The 21,824-nt window shown below is 39.6% G+C and overlaps 1 protein-coding gene across 1 annotated transcript; it reads right to left on the bottom strand.

Moving 5' to 3' along the window:
* Positions 1 to 153: 153 nt before the first annotated feature.
* plcd4a (phospholipase C, delta 4a) lies at positions 154 to 19,364 on the bottom strand. Its single transcript, XM_051909904.1, has 16 exons — positions 17,175 to 19,364; positions 15,783 to 15,842; positions 14,821 to 14,979; positions 11,850 to 12,078; positions 11,461 to 11,590; positions 11,132 to 11,363; positions 10,707 to 10,908; positions 10,405 to 10,549; positions 8,248 to 8,400; positions 7,378 to 7,545; positions 5,008 to 5,164; positions 4,800 to 4,916; positions 1,950 to 2,128; positions 1,736 to 1,868; positions 1,373 to 1,522; positions 154 to 1,274 (listed from the first exon to the last, which is right to left on the bottom strand). The coding sequence occupies exons 2-16, from the start codon at positions 15,820 to 15,822 to the stop codon at positions 1,183 to 1,185; spliced, it is 2,286 nt and encodes a 761-aa protein (XP_051765864.1). The 5' UTR covers positions 15,823 to 15,842; positions 17,175 to 19,364; the 3' UTR covers positions 154 to 1,182.
* Between the last annotated feature and the right edge of the window lie 2,460 nt (positions 19,365 to 21,824).

Below are 21,824 nucleotides of genomic sequence, written 5' to 3'. Positions count from 1 at the left end.
AACAGCAAAACAGACCAGTCTGAACAGGCTAAGAAATCATCTTAGACTTGTTGATGAAATTCATAATTTTTAGTCTCCTCATTTTTACCATGTTGTTTTATCATTTAAAAATTGGTATAAACTGGAACTTGTGTTGGCAACAGAAACAGGAAATCCTTTTAAAATGATCTTTATTCTTTGATGAATATGGCAAATAAATAAATACATACATACATATATACAAGCAAAACAGACAGTTTACAGTTAGTTACTGAGCAATGTTACAAAAACAGTATATAGATCCGCCTCATACAAAGCTTAGAAATACAAAAATTAACACTATTAGTCCAGCAGCATACATTTGATTTAACAAATGACTTAACATTATTCAGAATAATCTACTTTAATTTCTCTTATACATAGGTGAAAGGTGATGCATTCAAGAGTATATGTGTTTTGAAATGTATACAGTAGTATACTGTATCCAGGTAGGTGGAGGTGGGAACAGACGGGGTAATTTTCACTGCCTTCTGTATCTGTGTGTAACTGAGTCTGGCTTCAGGGCCAAAGGAAAATTGTAATTGAGCCCTTGTGCCCATTATCTCTGTACTTTATTCCAAAGGAGCAGTTAACACACACACCACTGTAAGTACTACTGAAATGGAGTGGACTAAGAAACAAAACCTTTTCTGTTAAAATATATCTAAAATACACAAAGCAAGATAAAGACTTGCCATGCATGGTAACAATAACAGCGGGGGAATCTCATTTGAAATATCTGGGTCATTAACTAAATTTAGCAACTACATTTTAGTCCTTAAAACAAACCAAAATAGGCTTCATTATCTTGTTGTTTTTCTTTTGATTTTGAGGTTAAAATACAACCTGGACATGTATCTCATTGAAGTTGAACTTAGACAGCTCCCTACAATCACACAAATCTTAATAACAAACGTTTAAAGTAAATAAAATAACTATAAAATTATTTGGCGTATAAATTAACTAAACCTATAGCAACACAACTTTACCTTAAAAGTGTGAATTGTTACATTTGAATTCATTTTCTAAATTATTATAATAAGTATAAATAATATGTTAGCATTCTGCAAACAAATGTTGACTGGGAAGACTTGAAATTGTTGCATTTTTGCTCCTTTTGTGCACGTGTCAATGTAAGACACCATTAAATTCAGTCTCTTTGCTTTACGTTAGTTTAGTTATCCGGATGTGAACAAAAAGCGAGGAAGGAGGTATGCTGGTGCCGTCCTTAGACAGGAGATGGATGTGACGATATCCTATGAGGAAGAACAAAACGTGCTTACTTAATACTTAGTATTAACAGCAGCTTCACTGAGGATAAATTTTTGATGCATTTGGTGGAATGGAGACGTACCTTGTTGAATACAGGTGAAAGGAAGAGTGAACTGTCCCACAAAGTCGTTCTTTGATGTTTTATCATAGTCTTCCACGACAAACCGAACCAGCGCCAACTCAGGGGCGTGAACGGTGAACTGAAGTGTGTCGTACCATACCGGGTTGAAACCTGCAGAGACAAATAGGTTGTTGACATGAATTTTCTATAATTATTACATAAATAATAATTTATGACCTCATATTAATTAAAAGAGTACATGGAACATTTGTACTTCAAAACCATTAGCTTGTTTAGTCTTTCGAACGCAACTAGATCTCTGGTTTAACTGCGTCTAGACTTTCTCAGTCTAGACACAACTCCGTCCTATACGTTTTAACTGACCGTTGTTGTCAATGTATCTGGTTTCCTGCTTGGCCTGGTCCAGCTGTACACCATGAATTTCCACCCGAACGAGGGGATCAACAATTGAGCCCTCCTTGATGTTTACCTTGGGAAGCTGTTGCCCGCTGATGACCTGGAATGAACAAACAATGCAAGTTTAACATATAAACGCGTTATCTAAGACCAACACATGCACAGAAATTCAGGTTTCTACCTGTATAGACAGGCTAAGCGGATTGTAATCATCTCGGTTTTGGGGGTTTTCTGGGTCAAACCTCTCGTCAATGTTGCGCATGAACGCTGGTTTCAGTACGTAGCCACAACGTCCATTCTGACTGAATAAGCCGTCGTTTAGATCCATCTCAACCCCTGCAGTCTGAAAGTTCAGAGCAACTGAAGAGAAGAGAAGAGAAGAGAAGAGAAGAGAAGAGAAGAGAAAAGAGAAAGCTACACTTAGCAATGAAAAATATTTACCACCGTTTGTATTCAGTAGTAAGAGTTCCTGCATAAAACAATTTCTAGTAGAACATTTTCATGGATAAAGCATGATAATTTAAGCTGTTATACTAGTGATGTCTTGGCTAGTTACTCTAAATAGCAATGCTCATAAACTGATTATTCTATATTAAACCATCCCATAATGGTTTGTTATTCTTAGTTGGCCTGGTCAGGTTGGTGGTGTTCAGCTGGTTTAGCCAGTAGGTCTCCTAGGCCCTGTTTACACCTGGTGTTAAGATGTGTTTTGGTCAATCGGATCACAAGTAGACGAGGGAGACACATACCCGTTTACACCTGGTATTTTAATCTGTCTCTTTTGTCCACTTTCAACCACTTCTGTCCTGATTTCTTCGAGGGGAGGCATAGGCGGAGCGTGTGTAAGGCTGGAGAAGGCTTAGCCTTCCCCTGGCAATGGGTCAAAAATTAACGGGGGTTCGGCCAAAAATGCAGCTGCACATTTAAACTAAATCTAGTAATAAAGTGAGAATGAAAATTTAAATGAAAAGTGTTGATTGCGGCATTTAATATAGATCCGCTCATGTTGCTCTCTTTTTACGCATTTTACAGCATTGCGCACTATAACCAATCACACACGATTCTGTTGAGCTTACAATTGCAATGGCCAATCAGAGGCATTCAGATTAGTCATCGCTATAATGGTTATAATGGGAGAGCTTTTATGCACGCTTTCTTGGCGTTATAGTATGGAAGCCCGTTTCCGCCACTAAATAAAAAATAAAAAACAGTAATTGCGACTTTTTATCTCAGAATTCTGACTTTATAACTCGCAATTGTGAGAAAAAAAGTCAGAATTGCGAGATAAAAAGTCACAATGCTGAGATAAAAAGTCGCAATTACTGTTTTTATTTTTTTAATTAGCGGTGGAAACGGGCTTCCATAATAAAAAAATAATAAAATTCCATAATATAGGCCTAATTCATTCAGAATTTGAAGATCACATTTTTTTTTTTTGCATTTATGTGATGTGTATAGGTTGCTGATAGACGACACGTAACTATTTCATGACATAGACTCTATGTGTTTTCGTGGAGGAATCACATCTAGCCTTACCCTAGAGTTGGTTCACCCTCCGCCTATGAGGGGAGGGTCTATGGCGGGTAAATGTATGGGGTTTTTTAGATCTTTCGATGTAATGGACAAAATTAGCTTGCGCAATTTACATATGAACGCGCTAGGAGACAACGGAAAAACATACGGAGAGCAGCAACTTTTGTTTCTGCTCTGATAGCCACAAGACCGAACGCTGTGAGTGTGTATTAGAAATCAGAAATGGTGAGAGAACATTGTGCTTAGTACGCTTTTCACCTTCAAACCAAACTTTAGTCTCCAGCCAACAAAGTTTAAATCCTGTCTGGCTAACGCGCTTCTTATAATGTTTACGCATTAGGTCTGTAGGCAGACAGTAGGTGGTCTTTTGTGGCTGTTCGAACACATTCAACCGTATAAGCATCTACACTATGAAAGCACTCCGGTCACATGCATTTTCAACTACCTCTGGAAGTGGTCGAAAGTGGAGAAGCTCAAAACGATTTAGACCCCTGTTAACACCTGTATTTAGCATCGTCCATTTGTGATCCCATCGAACAAAACGCATCTTAAAGGGTTAATTCACCCAAAAATTAAATTTCTGTCATTAATTTCTCACCCTCATGTCGTTCCACACCCGTAAGACCTTCGTTCATCTTCATAACACAAATGAAGATATTTTTGAAGAAACGAGAGGTAAATGAATAATCCATAGACAGCAATTTAACCACCACTTTCAAGGTCCAGAAAGGTACTAAAGACATTGTTAAAATAGTCAACGTGACTGCAGTGGTTCAAACTTCATTTTATGAAATGACGAGAATACTTTTTGTGGGCAAAAAAACAAAACAAAAATAATTACTTTATTCAACAATATCTTCTCTTCTGTGTCATTTTTGTTTTGTTTTTCTCATCACTTCATAAAATTATTATTTTAACAATGTCTTTAGTACATTTCTGGACCTTGAAAGTGGTGGTTAAATTGCTGTCTATAGAGGAGTCAGAGAGCTTACGAAGGTCTTACGGGTGTGGAACGACATGAGGGTGAGTAATTAATGACAGAATTTTATTTTTGAGTCAACTAATCCTTTAAGATCTAGTATGATCCAATAGCAGTTAGTCAAGGGGCAGTCAGTCTTACTTAAATTAGACCAATCTATGTTTGTGACTCAATCTATGTAACTGACTCAGAAAAGTTATGAACAGTCTTGAGGGGAAAAAAAAATTTGATGACTAACTTGCAAGACTAGTCTTGGCAGTTTATGCAACCGGCCCCAGTTTTATTATTTTATTTTTACTGACTAGTACATAGGTTTGACCCAACAACTAGATATTAATCACATCTGTATTATGCTAACAATCTCATAGATAGTTGTGCTATGTTCATCAATAGAGAATATCATAAAATTCTAAAGCTCTCAAGAAACATGTCTTAATTAGTCTAGCTGAAGCAGAATCTCATGGATTATTAAAAAAAAAAACTATTTAAACCCTTTTTTACTATTTCAGGTAGGCTCACCAATTTGGCACCCTGCGTTCCACATGTCCTGTGGGTTGAAGTTGGATGAGTCAGTTCTCAAACCACTGGGGTAAACCCGGCTCAACTGACGAGCGTTATGGAGAACAAACTCCGCTCCTGTAGCACAGAGACAAAGTAAGACAATACAATTCTCTAAAAAAAAATAATTAATGAGCTGTTAAAGCAGTCAGACTCATGTTTCCTTTACCTGCCTCCCTTATGTGTTTTCGGGCCTTAGACTCCGTGAAGGAGGAGATCTCGTAAAACTTGGAGTGAATTCGTGAATGTTTAAAGCTGCTAAAGTGGACACTCTTGCAATAAACCACACAGTCGGACAGCTCTTTAGACAGACGCTGCTTGGATTTCTAGACAGTACAAAAAAAGTCCTTTAGTTCAGTTAGACAGTTCCACATCGGTTTAATTTTCTTTGCCTTAGGTGGTTTGCTGGGTTTCCACTGACCAGGCTGATCTTTTTTGATGATTTTAAAGGGTTGCGGGCACTTGTCAGCTGGTCAGGCCTTTGAGGCAAACTTGCCAACTAGCTAACCCAGCTGAACACCAGCTTAAGTCATTTTAGACCAGCAAACCACCTTTTTAGCTGGGTTAAGCTGGGTTCACACTGTACGATTTGGCAGCCTGGGACTAATTTTGTGAATCCTAAAAGATTCCTCAGATCCTAGGCCAAAATCTGAAGTCTATAATTTTTAGTTTGACTGACAGCCGATTAATGACCATTGTGATCAAATTTTACCTCTGATGAAATTCTGGGAGTGTTAGAAGATTTGACGCACAGTCCTGCAGTGTGAGTTCTCCTACGACACCCGTCAAAACAAAAACCAATAGGTGCGCTGAACCAGATGATGCATTAAGTGAGACAACAAACCACCACCTTGCTCCACATAATCTTCATTTCTTTTCAAGAGAAGCCATGATCAAAATTAATGCTAGAGATTGTTTTTGTTTGCTAGCCACCATTTCAATATCGCATGTAATGCAGCTCACGTCACCGAACGCATCATGGATTGATGATGTAAAACTCCGGACAAGTCTTCTTCCATTTTTAGTCCAAGTTTTCTTCCATTCATCCATTTTTAACGCACATTGACTGCTGTACAATCTGACAATAATGACAACTGAGATCCCACAGTGTGACATGGCTTACAGCAGGAATCATGTTCATACAGTCTGACAAGCAACAGTCATAAAGGAATTATTATAAATCGTACAGTGTGCTTCCATCTTTACTAAGAACTCAAAGGACTAATTTTGGCAGTCATAACTGCTTTTAACTAGCTCAACAGCACCTAAAACCTTCCAACATGGCTGTGGTGTTTGAGAACTCAACTAGCTAAATTGTATGATGTGGTTTTACTGCAAGCATTCAGTTCTGCTACCCAAACCATTCAACCCAGGACTACTTAGACAATGCCATGACAGACGACCCATGGATAATGAGGACCAGTATCCACCTGGCTTCATCTTACACTACTATTTGTTGGATCTGTCCTAGCCAATCTGCTGTACCATCTTAACATGATATTTAACTTGCCTAGGGTGGCGTAGCCTTGATCTGGGCTGGTAACCAAAAGTTGTAGGTTCAAAGCCAGCAAGGGTTAATCCTTTGAAATTGTACCTTTGAGCAAGATACTTCCCAGAGGGACTATCCCTGTTGGAAGGGTACTGTAAGTCACTTGGGATAAATGTGTCATTTAAATAATTATTAGTACTTAGCCTAAACCAGTAATCCGACAAGACAGTCCGAAGAGCAGTGTTAATGTTCAAATTAAACGCTAACACATAACATGCCAAAATTTTCCAGTTGACAAGTCAACAAGGTGACTGTATTTCGGATTGGAGAAACCAAGAGGGGTGATCCCTGACTGCAGCTAACCAAAGTTCAAAGAATCAAGTGTCGCATGGTAACAGCAGTGCCAGCAAGTGCACATGGCCACCTATCAGATGGCAGAAGACAACAGAAGATATGCCGTTTCTGTCTTATCTATCTTTGACTTTCTCTCTTGCATTTTCTTGTTTGTTTGTCTACTTCCTTCCCAAGATTGCTTCATTCTCACCCCATTAAACTTCATTAGTGCTTTCTGTCATCAGGTCATTTTTTGAGGGCCACTGTGCAACTCTTGTCTGTCAGAATATTTTGCTACCTTCAACATAAGACAAGCTGGTCTACATTAGGTAAACTGCTTACGGTCTAGAATGGAGAAGTGGAAGTTTCCATAGATGAGCCAAACGAAGGAGTGTGTTCAACAGGTGTTACGTAAGTACATTTGAATCTTGTGGTTAAAGTCTAGGCAAACTGAAACTCTTGCTTGAGGACTCAGAGCTCTGATGAAGACCTGATAAACTACCAGTGAGACAAGACCACCGTTCAATATTTTACAATCCATTGGCACATGAAGTAGCCAAAGAAATTGTACTCTACATATGCCCCATTATTTTTTTTTAACATTATTTCCTTTTGATAGTTCATGTATCTAGTTTTGGTGGGATTCAAACTTACGACTTTTCTGTTACCAGCTCAGTTCTTTACCCACGCTAATATGAATTGAAAGTATCACTGTACCTTGCCTCTATGCCGTATGCTGTCGTTGCGACGATGGTCATCATCAATTTCAGCAGTCTCCTCTTCATCGCTCACCTCTCCTGTCAAAGGGTCATCCACCACCCCATTCATGCTATCCTCTAAGCCTCCTATCTTCTTTCCTTTCAACAGAATCTTCCCTTTCAGATCCTATATGGAGAGGATACACTTTCATCAGCAACCATTTGAAAACTCATACAGTAACACTTTAACAGTGAACACACTGACACAATCTATATCTGACACAATCACAATCTATTACATCTAAACTAGCAAGACTTCCTTGGTCAGTTAGCTTCATGAGGAAGACCATGATGTTCGGTTAAGTGTTGCTAGTGGCTAACAGCTATGCTGGTCTTGATATGGCGATTCTGGTTAGACCCTGCTGAAACGATGATGGTGGTGTGCAGGTATCTCCACCAGGCTTCTTAACTAGAAAGAATTCATCAGTCAACAAGTTTAACCAGAAAGACCAGAGAAACTAGCCTTAGCTAGTCTTGACAAGCAAGGTAATTCATGTTAGTCTGAGCTGTTTTTTTTCCAGCAGGGTCATATGCGTTTGTGGGGGGGAATATTGTTGTTTGCTTTAATAATTAAGTGTGGCTGGGTCGCATGGACATAGATCATATGGCTGCCACCCCATGTGAACAGCCGGAGAAAGTGAATGTATCATGGAGAGGTCAATGCTCTCTGAACTCTGATACACGTCTGCTCGTGAGGTGGAAACTTCAAGATCTTTGCCGAGGACACTTCAAGATGAATGACTACTTACTGCCCATTAAGCAGTCCAATTAAGCTGACATGTTAAGTACTTGTGTAACTGACCGCATGCATCCATGCTCTCTGGCTCACCTTGGGGGACGGGAGGCTGATGGGAATCTTTCCATCTAAAGTGCTTTTCAGCAGCTTGTCTCCCAGGATCTGGGTGAGGTGTTGGGCCATGACTTTCTGCTGCTCTACACTGCAGTGGTTCTCAATGGACAGGATGACAGGGTACTGCGATGCCTGAGGAGGGGAGAGTGTGTGTGTGTGAATAAGTGATGGAGTGAAATGGAACACTCGACAGAGAGCAGCGGCTAACACACTGCCAGGCAGGGGTCGACTGCCCTAGATCACATTACACACAAACAGAAGGGCATGGTGCCCTGGCCCCAGCCTGTCACACACACAAAAAATGCAAGCAAGTACAGCACTCTAACCTGGTTTAGAAAGATTAAAGAGGAAGAGATAAAGAAATTAACCAAGAGGTATATACCACATAAGATAATACCACATTTTATGGACATCAATCAAACAAGGAATTTTAATCAGATACCATCACCTTACAAAAATACTGTGACAACATAGTTTAGTGTTAGAATCAGATGGTTATACTATGGTATTTAGAAATATACCATGGTACTAAAATTTATGTACCATGATATTAACATGGTATTCCAAAATACCCTGGTAATAACTTGGTTTTCTTTGAAGTACCTTCAATCACCCTGGTATATAAATCAAAGTACCATGGTATTACCTTCTGCTACCATTACTATACCATGATGCAATGGCGTGCGGTCCATATAAGCTGCGAATGCTCTGCATACCCAAGCCATTCATGGACTCGGAAATTAATATTAACATTATAAATTACTATTAAATCCCTTGTTTGAGGTGTACCAAAAAGCCTACATGATTGGTAATGTGTATGTAACTGTCCGTAATTTATTTATTTGCCAAACGACGGTAATTTTCTTTAAATTTGCCAGTTATGGAGACTTACGGGTAAGCTGATCTACAGCAGCTTTTGTGCCTTTGCACTTTTGTTATGGAACGTCATCATTGTCCTGCGTTCTCATTGGTTTGCTGGCCTATGGCGGATTACATGGCAGGATAAGCTGTGAGCTGATTGCTCGCCCAAGTGGAAAAATGAGCTGCTGCCCAATCTCGATCACCGAAAATCACATTGTATTTGATACAAAACTAACTAGACTAAATCAAAAGGGGAAAAAAAGCATAACTAAAACTATGTTCATAGTATTTCATTTTCTCCATAGGGAATTTTTTTAATGAAAATTGTTTAAGACAGTCCTACTGTAACTAGGCCTATCAGAGGATGTTAATCGATAGTCTTTGGGTTTGTTAAAATCAGTTTGCATAATTTCAACTTATTTTTTAAATACTGATATTATTTATTATAGCCTAATTACATTTTATTTTTTATTTATAATAGGCTGCTAATACTAATTATGTATTACTTATTTTTAATTATTAATTTAAAAAGTACTTCTGGCGGCATACATTTAAATTGACGCCATGGTGTTTTTTATTTGTCGTGTCTGATTTAGATCCGTGTCCTAAACTGATACGTTTAAAGGTGAAGTATGTTGTTTCTGTGACACTAGAGGCACCTAGCGGATTACAAAAATACAGCATATTTTGCAAACGCACCTTTTATATGTCGCACCTCCGTCGACTCAAACATCACAAAAGCTCTTACAGGTGCTTGTGAAGGCACGTCTCAACAGATAAATGTGGGCTACTCTCAATAAAAGGTCCAACAAATTAGAAATACTTTTCGCTGTGTTGCTATTTGTCATGAGCTAGCAAATGAGTAAACTAACACGAGAATGCGAGCGTCTCACATATTAGCTATAAACCCATTCAACGTAACTGCATCGGCCACATTTTTTTACATGACGCACCACCCAGCATACCCGGTTAAAAAGTCACCACTCGCCACTGCCATGATGCAGTATTTTTTGAAAGTTAAAAAGTACCATGTTAATAACACATTGCTTACATTATTATAGTAACACTATTACAATGCAAATACCATGGTATTCCTTGATGTACCTTAGAAAACTATGTAAATATATTATTTGAATATCATTCATTATCATGACATCTGGAAGTACTGTGGTATTACCATTTGATAGCATTACTATACCACAGTACCACCACAGTTCCTTATTTTTCAGGATCTCACAGCTGTGACAGAGCAAATGAACATAGTTTGTGACGTACTTTAAAGGCATAGTTGCTCAGCACAGTGACTACATCCTTGAAGAAGATCTTGGAGGTCAGTGTGTGTCCATGGTAGACGATTGGTTCTCCATTTGGTCCATCCCAGCAGTCCACTTCTACACATCGACAGCCACGTTTCAGTGCTCTGAAACAGCCATACAAGTTCATAATTATAAGAAGAATTTCACCATCTGTATCTTTTATACCAGATAAATGCTCATACTAACATGGAAAAGCATGCTGATTGAGTGTTTAATGGTTTAGGAAATGCCTACTTGACATAGGTTTTTGAAAATGTGTACCGTATATAGCCTTCCACACTGCTATGTCCTCTGATTTGGTCCTCCAGAAGGTATGTGTTATGAGAAGATGATATGAAGTAATGGCAGAGAGGCTGAGACATGTCCTGGAATAGTTCCACCATGGTAGGGTTGAAGATGGAGCCCTCTGATGAGCTCAGGTACATCAGGAAACCATCAAATGTCATTGCTTGCAACATTTTTGCTGGAGTCAAGAAGACAACAAAAAACAGCATTAAGATACCTGAACTAAAATGTATTTAGTTTGAAAGTTAAAAATTAGTTTGGGACAAGAGGTCAAACCACCAAAGATGACCTAAACAGATCAATGGCATGTGGAAAGTAAAATACAAGCAACATAGCTTTGAAGAAACTTGAGCAAGAAAAGTACAACTCCGTCAGCTATGCTTCATCACAAAATTACTTACCCGTGTCTGAAGGTTCATAGCGTTCAATGAGATTGAGCGCATACTGCTGAACTCCATCCTCGTGTAGCTGCTCCTCCCGCAGGAAATCTTTCAGATCTTGAAGCGTTAGCTTCTGCCCATCACTTGAATATTCCTGAAACACTCGCAGGACGTCTTCACGCTGAGTCAGCATCTTATAGAACAGCACAAACTCATCGTCTTCAAGAGTACCTGACTGAGACTTGTCCGCCATCTGCAGAACAACAGAAGCTCAAGTGTGTCAAAACCGTCACTGAACTGAAGCTACATCAAGCAGCGTAACCGTAGGTTGGCCATGAAAGTGCAGTTACCGTAAAGAGACGGAGAGCGTGATGCTCATTCATGTCCACGTTCATCATCTTCAACAGATCTCTGACCTCCTTAAAGTTCATCCGCCCATCTCTGTTTTTGTCTGCCTTTTTGAACCAATCACAGATCCATCTGGAAACAGCATTTAAGGGAAAAGTGCTCCACATGATTTACCAAAGTAGGACATGTTCCTATCAACTAATCTGATTTCAGGGAAATGCACTTCAATCCAAGTAAATTAAGAATCTTAAGGGCATCAGATGTGTTGATGTCCCAATGTATTTAAGTGTCTTTTAATGCCTTTTAGCCTGTGTGAAACCTTTGTGTGTGTGTAAGATGGACAGAGAGCGAAATGATAGACAGATAGATAAAGAGTCACAGTAAAGGATACTGGTCTAGTTTCTCTCTCTGCCCCATGTTCTCCAGGTTATCGATGAGTTTGCGTATCCCTTTTATCCATGATTGTGCCTCCTCTGCTGATTCGGCCACTAGGTCTAAGTTGCCACGTCGACCACGAAACACAAGGGTGAAGCAGCGGTCAGGTGGGAACTCGTCAGCAATGCTAAGCAGAACCTCAGATTGGTGCCCTTCCCGCACGGCCTCCACATCACCCACAGAAACTATATACACACATAAACAAACATTTAAATTAGCTATATACAAACACGATTCCAAAAAAGTTGGGACACTGTACAAATTGTGAATAAAAAAGGAATGCAATAATTTACAAATCTCATAAACTTATATTTTATTCACAATAGAATATAGATAACATATCAAATGTTGAAAGTGAGACATTTTGAAATGTCATGCCAAATATTGGCTCATTTTGGATTTCATGAGAGCTACACATTCCAAAAAAGTTGGGACAGGTAGCAATAAGAGGCCAGAAAAGTTAAATGTACATACAAGGAACAGCTGGAGGACCAATTTGCAACTTATTAGGTCAATTGGCAACATGATTGGGTATAAAAAGAGCCTCTCAGAGTGGCAGTGTCTCTCAGAAGTCAAGATGGGCAGAGGATCACCAATTCCCCCAATGCTGCGGCGAAAAATAGTGGAGCAATATCAGAAAGGAGTTTCTCAGAGAAAAATTGCAAAGAGTTACCATCATCTACAGTGCATAATATCATCCAAAGATTCAGAGAATCTGGAACAATGTCTGTGCGTAAGGGTCAAGGCCGGAAAACCATACTGGATGCCCGTGATCTTCGGGCCCTTAGACGGCACTGCATCACATACAGGAATGCTACTGTAATGGAAATCACAACATGGGCTCAGGAATACTTCCAGAAAACATTGTCGGTGAACACAATCCACCGTGACATTCGCCATTGCCGGCTAAAACTCTATAGGTCAAAAAAGAAGCCATATCTAAACATGATCCAGAAGCGCAGGCGTTTTCTCTGGGCCAAGGCTCATTTAAAATGGACTGTGGCAAAGTGGAAAACTGTTCTGTGGTCAGACGAATCAAAATTTGAAGTTCTTTTTGGAAAACTGGGACGCCATGTCATCCGGACTAAAGAGGACAAGGACAACCCAAGTTGTTATCAGCGCTCAGTTCAGAAGCCTGCATCTCTGATGGTATGGGGTTGCATGAGTGCGTGTGGCATGGGCAGCTTACACATCTGGAAAGGCACCATCAATGCTGAAAGGTATATCCAAGTTCTAGAACAACATATGCTCCCATCCAGATGTCGTCTCTTTCAGGGAAGACCTTGCATTTTCCAACATGACAATGCCAGACCACATACTGCATCAATTCCAACATCATGGCTGTGTAGAAGAAGGATCCGGGTACTGAAATGGCCAGCCTGCAGTCCAGATGTTTCACCCATAGAAAACATTTGGCGCATCATAAAGAGGAAGATGCGACAAAGAAGACCTAAGACAGTTGAGCAACTAGAAGCCTGTATTAGACAAGAATGGGACAACATTCCTATTCCTAAACTTGAGCAACTTGTCTCCTCAGTCCCCAGACGTTTGCAGACTGTTATAAAAAGAAGAGGGGATGCCACACAGTGGTAAACATGGCCTTGTCCCAACTTTTTTGAGATGTGTTGATGCCATGAAATTTAAAATCAACTTATTTTTCCCTTAAAATGATACATTTTCTCAGTTTAAACATTTGATATGTCATCTATGTTGTATTCTGAATAAAATCTTGAAATTTGAAACTTCCACATCATTGCATTCCTTTTTTATTCACAATTTGTACAGTGTCCCAACTTTTTTAGAATTGGGTTTGTAAATAGGGACAAACCCTAAGAGTTGGAGTCAAGACCAGACCCATTTTTGACTCATCAAGGCCCAGACCCAGACCAAAGCCACATTTATGTGGTCTTGAGAGTTGTCAGTACCAAAAAAATATCAAGGTCTGAAAACACACTCTGATGACGGAAGTGATCTCTCGTGTGTATATGTCAATGAGTGCGAGTGATCACTTCCGGCATCAGAGTGCATTCAGACCTCACCAACCGGATGCTCAAGGCAGTTGGACATAGTGGTGTATTAGAGGTAAAAAATTATATAAATACTGTTCGGTTTCTCACACAAACCAATCGTTTCGTGTCTTAGGACATCAATGTGTCGTCACGAGCCGAAGGGTTTAATTTCGATTCGTCTGTGCATGTTTTTTTTTACCCTTATAGACGAAGTTCCCATTGCCATGCATTATACGACTGACAGACTGCAACAGTTGGAGTTAAAAATCATCATTTGTGTTCTACTGAAGAAACAAAGTCACCTACATCTTGGATGCCCTGCGGGTAAGCAGATAAACATCAAATTTTCATTTTTGGGTGAACTATCCCTTTAAAGGGATAGTTCACCCATTTACACACCCTCAAGTTGTTCCAAACCTTATGATTTCTTTCTTCTGTTGAACACAAAAGAATATATTTTGAAGAATGTTGGTAACCAGACAGTTGACGGTAGCCATTAAATTCCATCGTAGGAATATACTATGGAAGCCAATGGCTATATCAACTGTTTGGTTATCAACATTCTTCAAAATATCTTATTTTGTGTTCAATAGAAGAAAAAAAAAAACTCATACAGGTTTGGAACAACATAAGGGTGAGTAAATGATGACAAAAGTTTCATTTTGGGGTGAACTATTCCTTTAAGTTAGACACTTAACCTCAGGTTTCTCCTATTGCAGGGGTGTCCAATCCTGCTCCTGGAAGTTCCACCTTCCAGCAGAGTTTTCATCCAGTCCTAAACCCTGCAGAAAGGTGGCCCTCCAGGAGGAGGATTGGACACCCCTGTCCATGGGATTGTACTTGTAATACAGTATGTTGCTTTGGATAAATGACTAATAATTACAGATTGTGGATTTTAGCCTTGTTAGCTCTACTTACAGGTGGAGTGGGCATTTCCAGCTTTCTTGCTCTTGTACCAGATAGTCATGCAGTCTTCTTGTAGCCGGAAATAACGCTGCTTTTTCCATGTGCGAGACTTGATTTTTCTCATCACTGTGCCGACGATCATGGACTTCAGGTTGTCATCAGCCTGGATACCTGAGGAGCAAGACAGTACAGGAGTCGAAGAGGGCGAGGAGGGGTCAGACGACAGGTAATGCACCTGACCCAGATTCACAGCACATCATGAAAACAAAACACACTAAATAATCCCCTGTCTCTCATGACCAGATAATAAATCCTTCTTTTGTACAGATATAAGTCAGGTGGGTTTTGGCATACATCTTAGCAGTCCTTGTAACCTGGTGTTGCTAGCGCTGTAATCGCTAACACGTTATTTCTACTTCAGACATTCTACTACTATATAAGTAACTTTGCAACTTCATGTCAATCACTCTCATTAGAGTATTAGTAGCTTAATATCTGCTAACATTTCATTTTGATGCTCCCCCAAGAGACATTCTACTGACTATAAGTAACTTTGCAAGTATATGTCAACTTTTTCTACTAACCCTAACCTAACAGTCTACCAAAACTCTAATGAGAGTTAGTTGACATGTAGTTACAAATTAATGAGAGTTACCTGACATGTAGTTGCAAAGTTACTTACAGTTAATAGAATGTCTAAAGTATAATCTACAAGACTTGTCTTTAATATTTTGCAAGTATATGCTTGATAATATTTATCAAGCTTTCCTAGTCAGGACCTCCCAACTAACAATGTAGGTTTTTCAGTTTTTACAATGTTTGTGGAAACATCTGAAGACAAGATCTACCAAAACTGATTGACTAATCTTCTTATCAGGTGTGGCTACATGTACAACACACTATCAGTGATTAAGGAACAAATAAATACACTGACGGCAGTGAGGATTTTTTTCTCAGTTTAAAAGTAAACTTACGTAGGCTCCTTTCAGTAGAAGCCATCTGTCGTTCTGTCATTTTTTAGGCGTCTCCTGTTTCTGAATAAAGAGAGAGAAGAAATGAATTGTCATTAACTGACATAAGCAGAGAAAATAATATTAAAATAGATCACACAGTTCATAAAATATATTTAACATGTAATAACGTACGCTTTTTAATATAATGCATAAGAGGAAGGCACATTAAAGACATACAAAAATTTTACAGCACAATATAAAGAAAATATTTATTTGATCAGTAACACTGCAATTTTCAAAAATATAAATAACAAACCATTGACCTTAAATTACAACTTCGTTAAAAAAATGTAATTGTGAAATATTTAGAATACTAATATATAATTGAACTGCATCAGTCATGCACAGTAATGACACTTAATATTAATTGTATGATGATCTCTGAACTTTAAGGCTGTTTGGTCTGTTACAACCTTTTCACTGCTTTTGTTTTGAACAAACACACATGCACACCCTCAAACAAGTGTTTTCAGACAGTGTAAATTGCTTTTGTTAATGAAAATCCCCTGGACGTCTGGCTTTAATACAGGGATCAGCACTAGAGCTGTTGCCTCGGACTCTTCAATGTTTGCGCGGATCTGTTCTTTGTGAAAGCATCTCACACTTGCCCTCAAATACTGCACAGCCATGCAAAATCAGACAAAAACACACAAAGAGAAGATGATGATTGAGGAAACTGCTGTTACTATTAATGAAATGTAATTAATTTGTATATACTAAATTCTTTAAATTTTAAATTCTTCAATATATATATATATATATATATATTTAAACACTTTTGTTAGATGCGATTAATCAATTAGACAGCACTAGTTTAAGTAAAAATTAAGAAAACACTAATCTTAAAACAAACAAAAAATTACCACACGTTTGCCACGTGAGCATTTAAAGATGTGTTGTAATACCCAGCCAAAGTTACCATGGAGATTCAGGTTTCACATGAGGCAACAGTCGCCTTAAACATGGCGGACAAAATGTCCAGCATTATTTTTGTGTTATTAAAAACATGCTCAACTCAAGCATATGAACCAATCACAGCATATTTCTTGATTCTCTAGATTCTTTAAATTAATTTATTGTTAGTTGCTGTAACAACTAACAACTAAGATTTTTTATAACACCAAAATAACATATAAAAGCAGGACAACAATAACAGTGTTAGGAATTCTTAGGAATTCCTAATTCCTAATTAAAAAAATAAAAATGAAACAATTTAACTAACGGCAGACAAAGACAAAACAAGCAGCAGTTATGAAGAGTATCTGTACAGGTATACTGTATCTGTATGAACTTTCATAATAAAGTATTTATGTATTATAATTTTTAATATCTTAGGGTTGTAGGTCCACTTACCCTCTGTGGGCTCATAGTCGGATCTGTATTTGAGCTTTGAAGAGAAGCACAACTCAGGAGAAGCCGGTGTAATGTGGCCCCCGCTGCAACAGAGCCGGAGTGACTGTCCACATCTCGCCACAGCTGATCGTACCACAACACACCTCCCTCTGACGCACAACCACACACCCACAGATCCACACAAACACACGGCCCTTTATCCACAAAATACACTTTCTTTCTCCTTTGGGATTCAAAACATCTCTTGCCCTCCTCCCTCCCCTCTGGCTGCTTTGTCTTGCGTCTCTCTGTCCCTCTGTACAGATAAAACGAGGGTATGTCAGTTTTGTGGAGGAAACACAATCCTGCGTACTGCGTAATTGGAGTGTTGCATTCCTGTGGTGTGACAACCTAAAGGTTTTATCGCCACATGCACAGATGTGAAATTTAACACTTTTCTAAGTAATCCTGAGTGAATTAAAATTAATAGCACCCCTAATTACCGATTGGCTGTTGAAACTGTTTGCACATGCAGAACAGAGGTTTTTTGCAGTTTCTAAAGTCGCTATGTGGTTGCTAGGGTGTTCTGAGTGGTTGCTATAAGGTCTGAGTCAAAATTGCTACGCTGTTGCCGTTCTGGGTGATTTTTAGTTGTGATGTTAAGGAATTGCTGCACAATTGCGATTTTGATTGTATTATAGCATTTGCATTTTTTCTAGTGAATTGCCATGAGGTTTCTAGGTGTTTGCTTACTGAAACAAGTCAAAAGAGCCACAATGCTAGGGTGTTGCTATTGTTGGTGTTGGTGGCTGAGTGGTTTTTGGTGTGTTGCTATGTGTTTTCTAACTAGCTAAGTCAAAAGAGTGTTGCTATGCAGTTGCTACCATAGATACTATATGTATATGTACAACCCGAATTACGGAAATGTTGGGACGTTTTTTAAATTTGAATAAAATGAAAACTAAAAGACTTTCAAATCACATGAGCCAATATTTTATTCACAATAGAACATAGATAACATAACAAATTTTTAAACGGAGAAATTTTACACTTTTATCCACTAAATGAGCTCATTTCAAATTTGATGCCTGCTACAGGTCTCAGAAAAGTTGGCACGGGGGCAACAAATGACTGAAAAAGCAAGAAATTTTGAAAAGATTCAGCTGGGAGAACATCTAGCAACTAATTAGGTTAATTGATATCAGGTCTGTAACATGATTAGGTATAAAAGGGATGTCTTAGAGAGACAGAGTTTCTCAGAAGTAAAGATGGGCATGCAAACAGTGTTCCTCAATGTTAAATTGCAAAGGCTTTGCCAAATCTCATCATCTACAGTGCATAACATCATCAAAAGATTCAGAGAAACTGGAGAAATCTCTGTGCGTAAGGGACAAGGCCGAAGACCTTTATCGGATACCCGTGGTCTTTGGGCCCTCAGACGACACTGCATCACTCATCGGCATGATTGTGTCAATGACATTACTAAATGGGCCCAGGAATACTTCCAGAAACCACTGTCGGTAAACACAATCCGCCGTGCCATCTGCAGATGCCAACTAAATCTCTATCATGAAAAAAGGAAGCCATATGTGAACATGGTCCAGAAGCGCCATCGTGTCCTGTGGGCCAAGGCTCATTTAAAATGGACTGTTTCAAGTGGAAAAGTGTTCTATGGTCAGACGAGTCCAAATTTGACACTCTTGTTGGAAATCACGGACGCTGTATTCTTCGGGCTAAAGAGGAGGGAGACCTTCCAGCGTGTTATCAGCGCTCAGTTCAAAAGCCAGCATCTCTGATGGTATGGGGGTGCATAAGTGCATACGGTATGGGCAGCTTACATGTTTTGGAAGGCACTATGAATGCTGAAAGGTATATAAAGGTTTTAGAGCAACATATGCTCCCCTCCAGACGACATCTATTTCAGGGAAGGCCTTGTGTATTTCAGCAGGACAATGCAAAATCACATACTTCAGCTACTACAACAGCATGGCTTCGTCGTAGAAGAGTCCGGGTGCCTGCCTGCAGTCCAGATCTTTCACCTATAGAGAAAAATATGTTAAAGATGAGATGACCATGAACTCTTCAGCAGCTGGAAACCTATATCAGGCAAGAATGGGACTCCAGAAACTCGTAACCCCAATGTCCAGACATCTTCACACTGTTTTGAAAAGAAGAGGAGATGCTACACCATGGTAAACATGCCCCCATCCCAACTATTTTGAGACCTGTAGCAGGCATCAAATTTGAAATGAGCTTATTTTGTGCATAAAATTGTAAAATTTCTCTGTTTAAACATTTGTTATGTTATCTATGATCTATTGTGAATACAATATTGGCTCAAGTGATTTGAAAGTCTTTTAGTTTTCATTTTATTCACATTTAAAAAACGTCCCAACATTTCTGGAATTCGGGTTGTAGATGCCACATTTGACTGCTTCAGACACATCGGCGCACTCGCCATCTTGGAACGGTCAGCGTGTCGTTGTCACTCACAGTAAGAATTAATGATGCCACAACATTGCGCAGCTTCTGGTTGTGAAACTGCTGAGATTTAAATTCCCGAAGAAATCGCATCAGAATGTGTTGGTTTGTGTTTTGATAGGCCTATGTATTAACTCAATATTACAGATTTTTAAACTATGGTAACTTATTAATGGAAGGAACAGTGGTGAACCGGCGACAGGGTCATGGGCGGCCAAGGCTCACTGATGCACATGAGGAGCGAAGGCTGGCCCGTGTGGTCCGATCCAACAGACAAGCTGCTGCAGCTCAAATTGCTCAAGAAGTTAATGCTGGTTCTGATAGAAAGGTGTCAGAAACAGTGCATCACAGTTTGTTGCGTATGGGGCTGCATAGCCGCAGATCAGTCAGGGTGCCCATGCTGACCCCTGTCCACCGCCGAAAGCACCAACAGTGGGCACGTGAGCATCAGAACTGGACCACGGAGCAATGGAAGATAGTGACATGGTCTGATGAATCACGATTTTTTTTACATCATGTGGATGGCCGGGTGCGGGTGCGTATGTGTTGCTTACCTGGGGAACACATGGCACCAGGATGCACTATGGGAAGAAGGCAAGCCGGCAGTGTGATGCTTTGGGCAATGTTCTGCTGGGAAACCTTGGGTCCTGCCATCTATGTGGATGTTACTTTGACACGTACCACCTACCTAAGCTTTGTTGCAGACCATGTACACCCTTTCATGGAAACGGTATTCCCTGGTGGCGGTGGCCTCTTTCAGCAGGATAATGCACCCTGCCACAAAGCAAAAATGGTTCAGGAATGGTTTGAGGAGCACAACAATGAGTTTGAGGTGTTGACTTGGCCTCCAAATTCCCCAGATCTCAATCCAATCGAGCATCTGTGGGATGTGCTGAACAAACAAGTCCGATCAATGGAGCCCCCATCTCGCAACTTACAGGACTTAAAGGATCTGCTGCTAACATCTTGGTGCCAGATACCACAGCACACCTTCATGGGTCTAGTGGTGTCTATGCCTCGACGGGTCAGGGCTGTTTTGGCAGCAAAAGGGGGACCAACACAATAATAGGAAGGTGGTAATAATGTTATGCCTGATCAATGTATATATATCTATGGTTGATAACATGTCTGAGTGCTTTTATTTTTTTGTAGCATGTTCCTATATAGTCACTAGGATGTTGTGGATGGATACTAGCACATTGCTATGTGGCTGCAAGGGTGTTTGCTTACTAGCCTTAGAAAAAAAAGAGCAAAACATGGTTAGGTTGTTGCTGCACAGTTGCTCTCGATTCATTAAATGAGCCATTTTTCCTCAAAAGCACTTTATTGTAGTGAAGCCTCTCCTCCATTGACATCCATCCATCCATTCAACAACAAAAAAAATGGCCTCTGGTATGCTTCCCTGCATACCACAGCGCAGCGTTAGCAGGCATTATTCTTTTTTTTTTTTTTTTGGCTAACCTTGCAGTATTGCCTTCAAGTGGCTTTGGTAAATACTTACCTGCGCTAGGTAAAAGTACAAATCCTTAATTATGAGAAATAATAATAGTGATGCCAACCTCTAGAAAACCACATTTTAACCCAAATGACTGATTTGGGTTTGAACTGATTGGTCAGTAGAAACTATTAGCATATTACATTATGTGCACTAACCTAAAAACCCTGTAAAAATTATGAAGGGGCATAACTTCACTATACAAATGACCAAAAAAAGCGACCGAATGTTCATAAAATATTCAAATGCCTTCATGGCATGTTGACAGCCATATATCGGACAGCGCCGTCCACTTCCAGTCTGGCTCTGAAACACACGTCAGGAAGTTTAATGCGTGTTTGTAGAGCACAACTCAAGCTTGGCCTCCCTCACTTGGGCCCTTTAGCGGAGCCCCCAGATGATCGGATCAAGTTACTAAAGTAGGCATTCATCATTTAGCACCCTGTTAAACTGTATTCAGACAGAAAAATGAAAGGGGGTTGAGAGTGGAAAAAACTTTTTAGGCCAATTTCAAACATCTCGTATTCAAAATATCAACACATTTGGAGCACTCTGTTCCTATTGAGGGGTCTCGCCATCGATTTTGGTTGTACCTGGCTTCATCTCCCATTAGGAATACTACTTCTCTGTCCCTTCCTCGTGTTTCTGTTCATGAATAAAACACAACTGAGCTCAATGTCTGAGCTCAGCTTACA

This window comes from Ctenopharyngodon idella, chromosome 10 (genome assembly GCF_019924925.1).
Source record: "Ctenopharyngodon idella isolate HZGC_01 chromosome 10, HZGC01, whole genome shotgun sequence".
In the NCBI taxonomy this organism is placed as follows: Eukaryota; Metazoa; Chordata; class Actinopteri; order Cypriniformes; family Xenocyprididae; genus Ctenopharyngodon; species Ctenopharyngodon idella.
The sequence above is the reverse complement of the archived record's forward strand: the minus strand, read 5'-3'. Positions and strand labels throughout refer to the sequence as shown.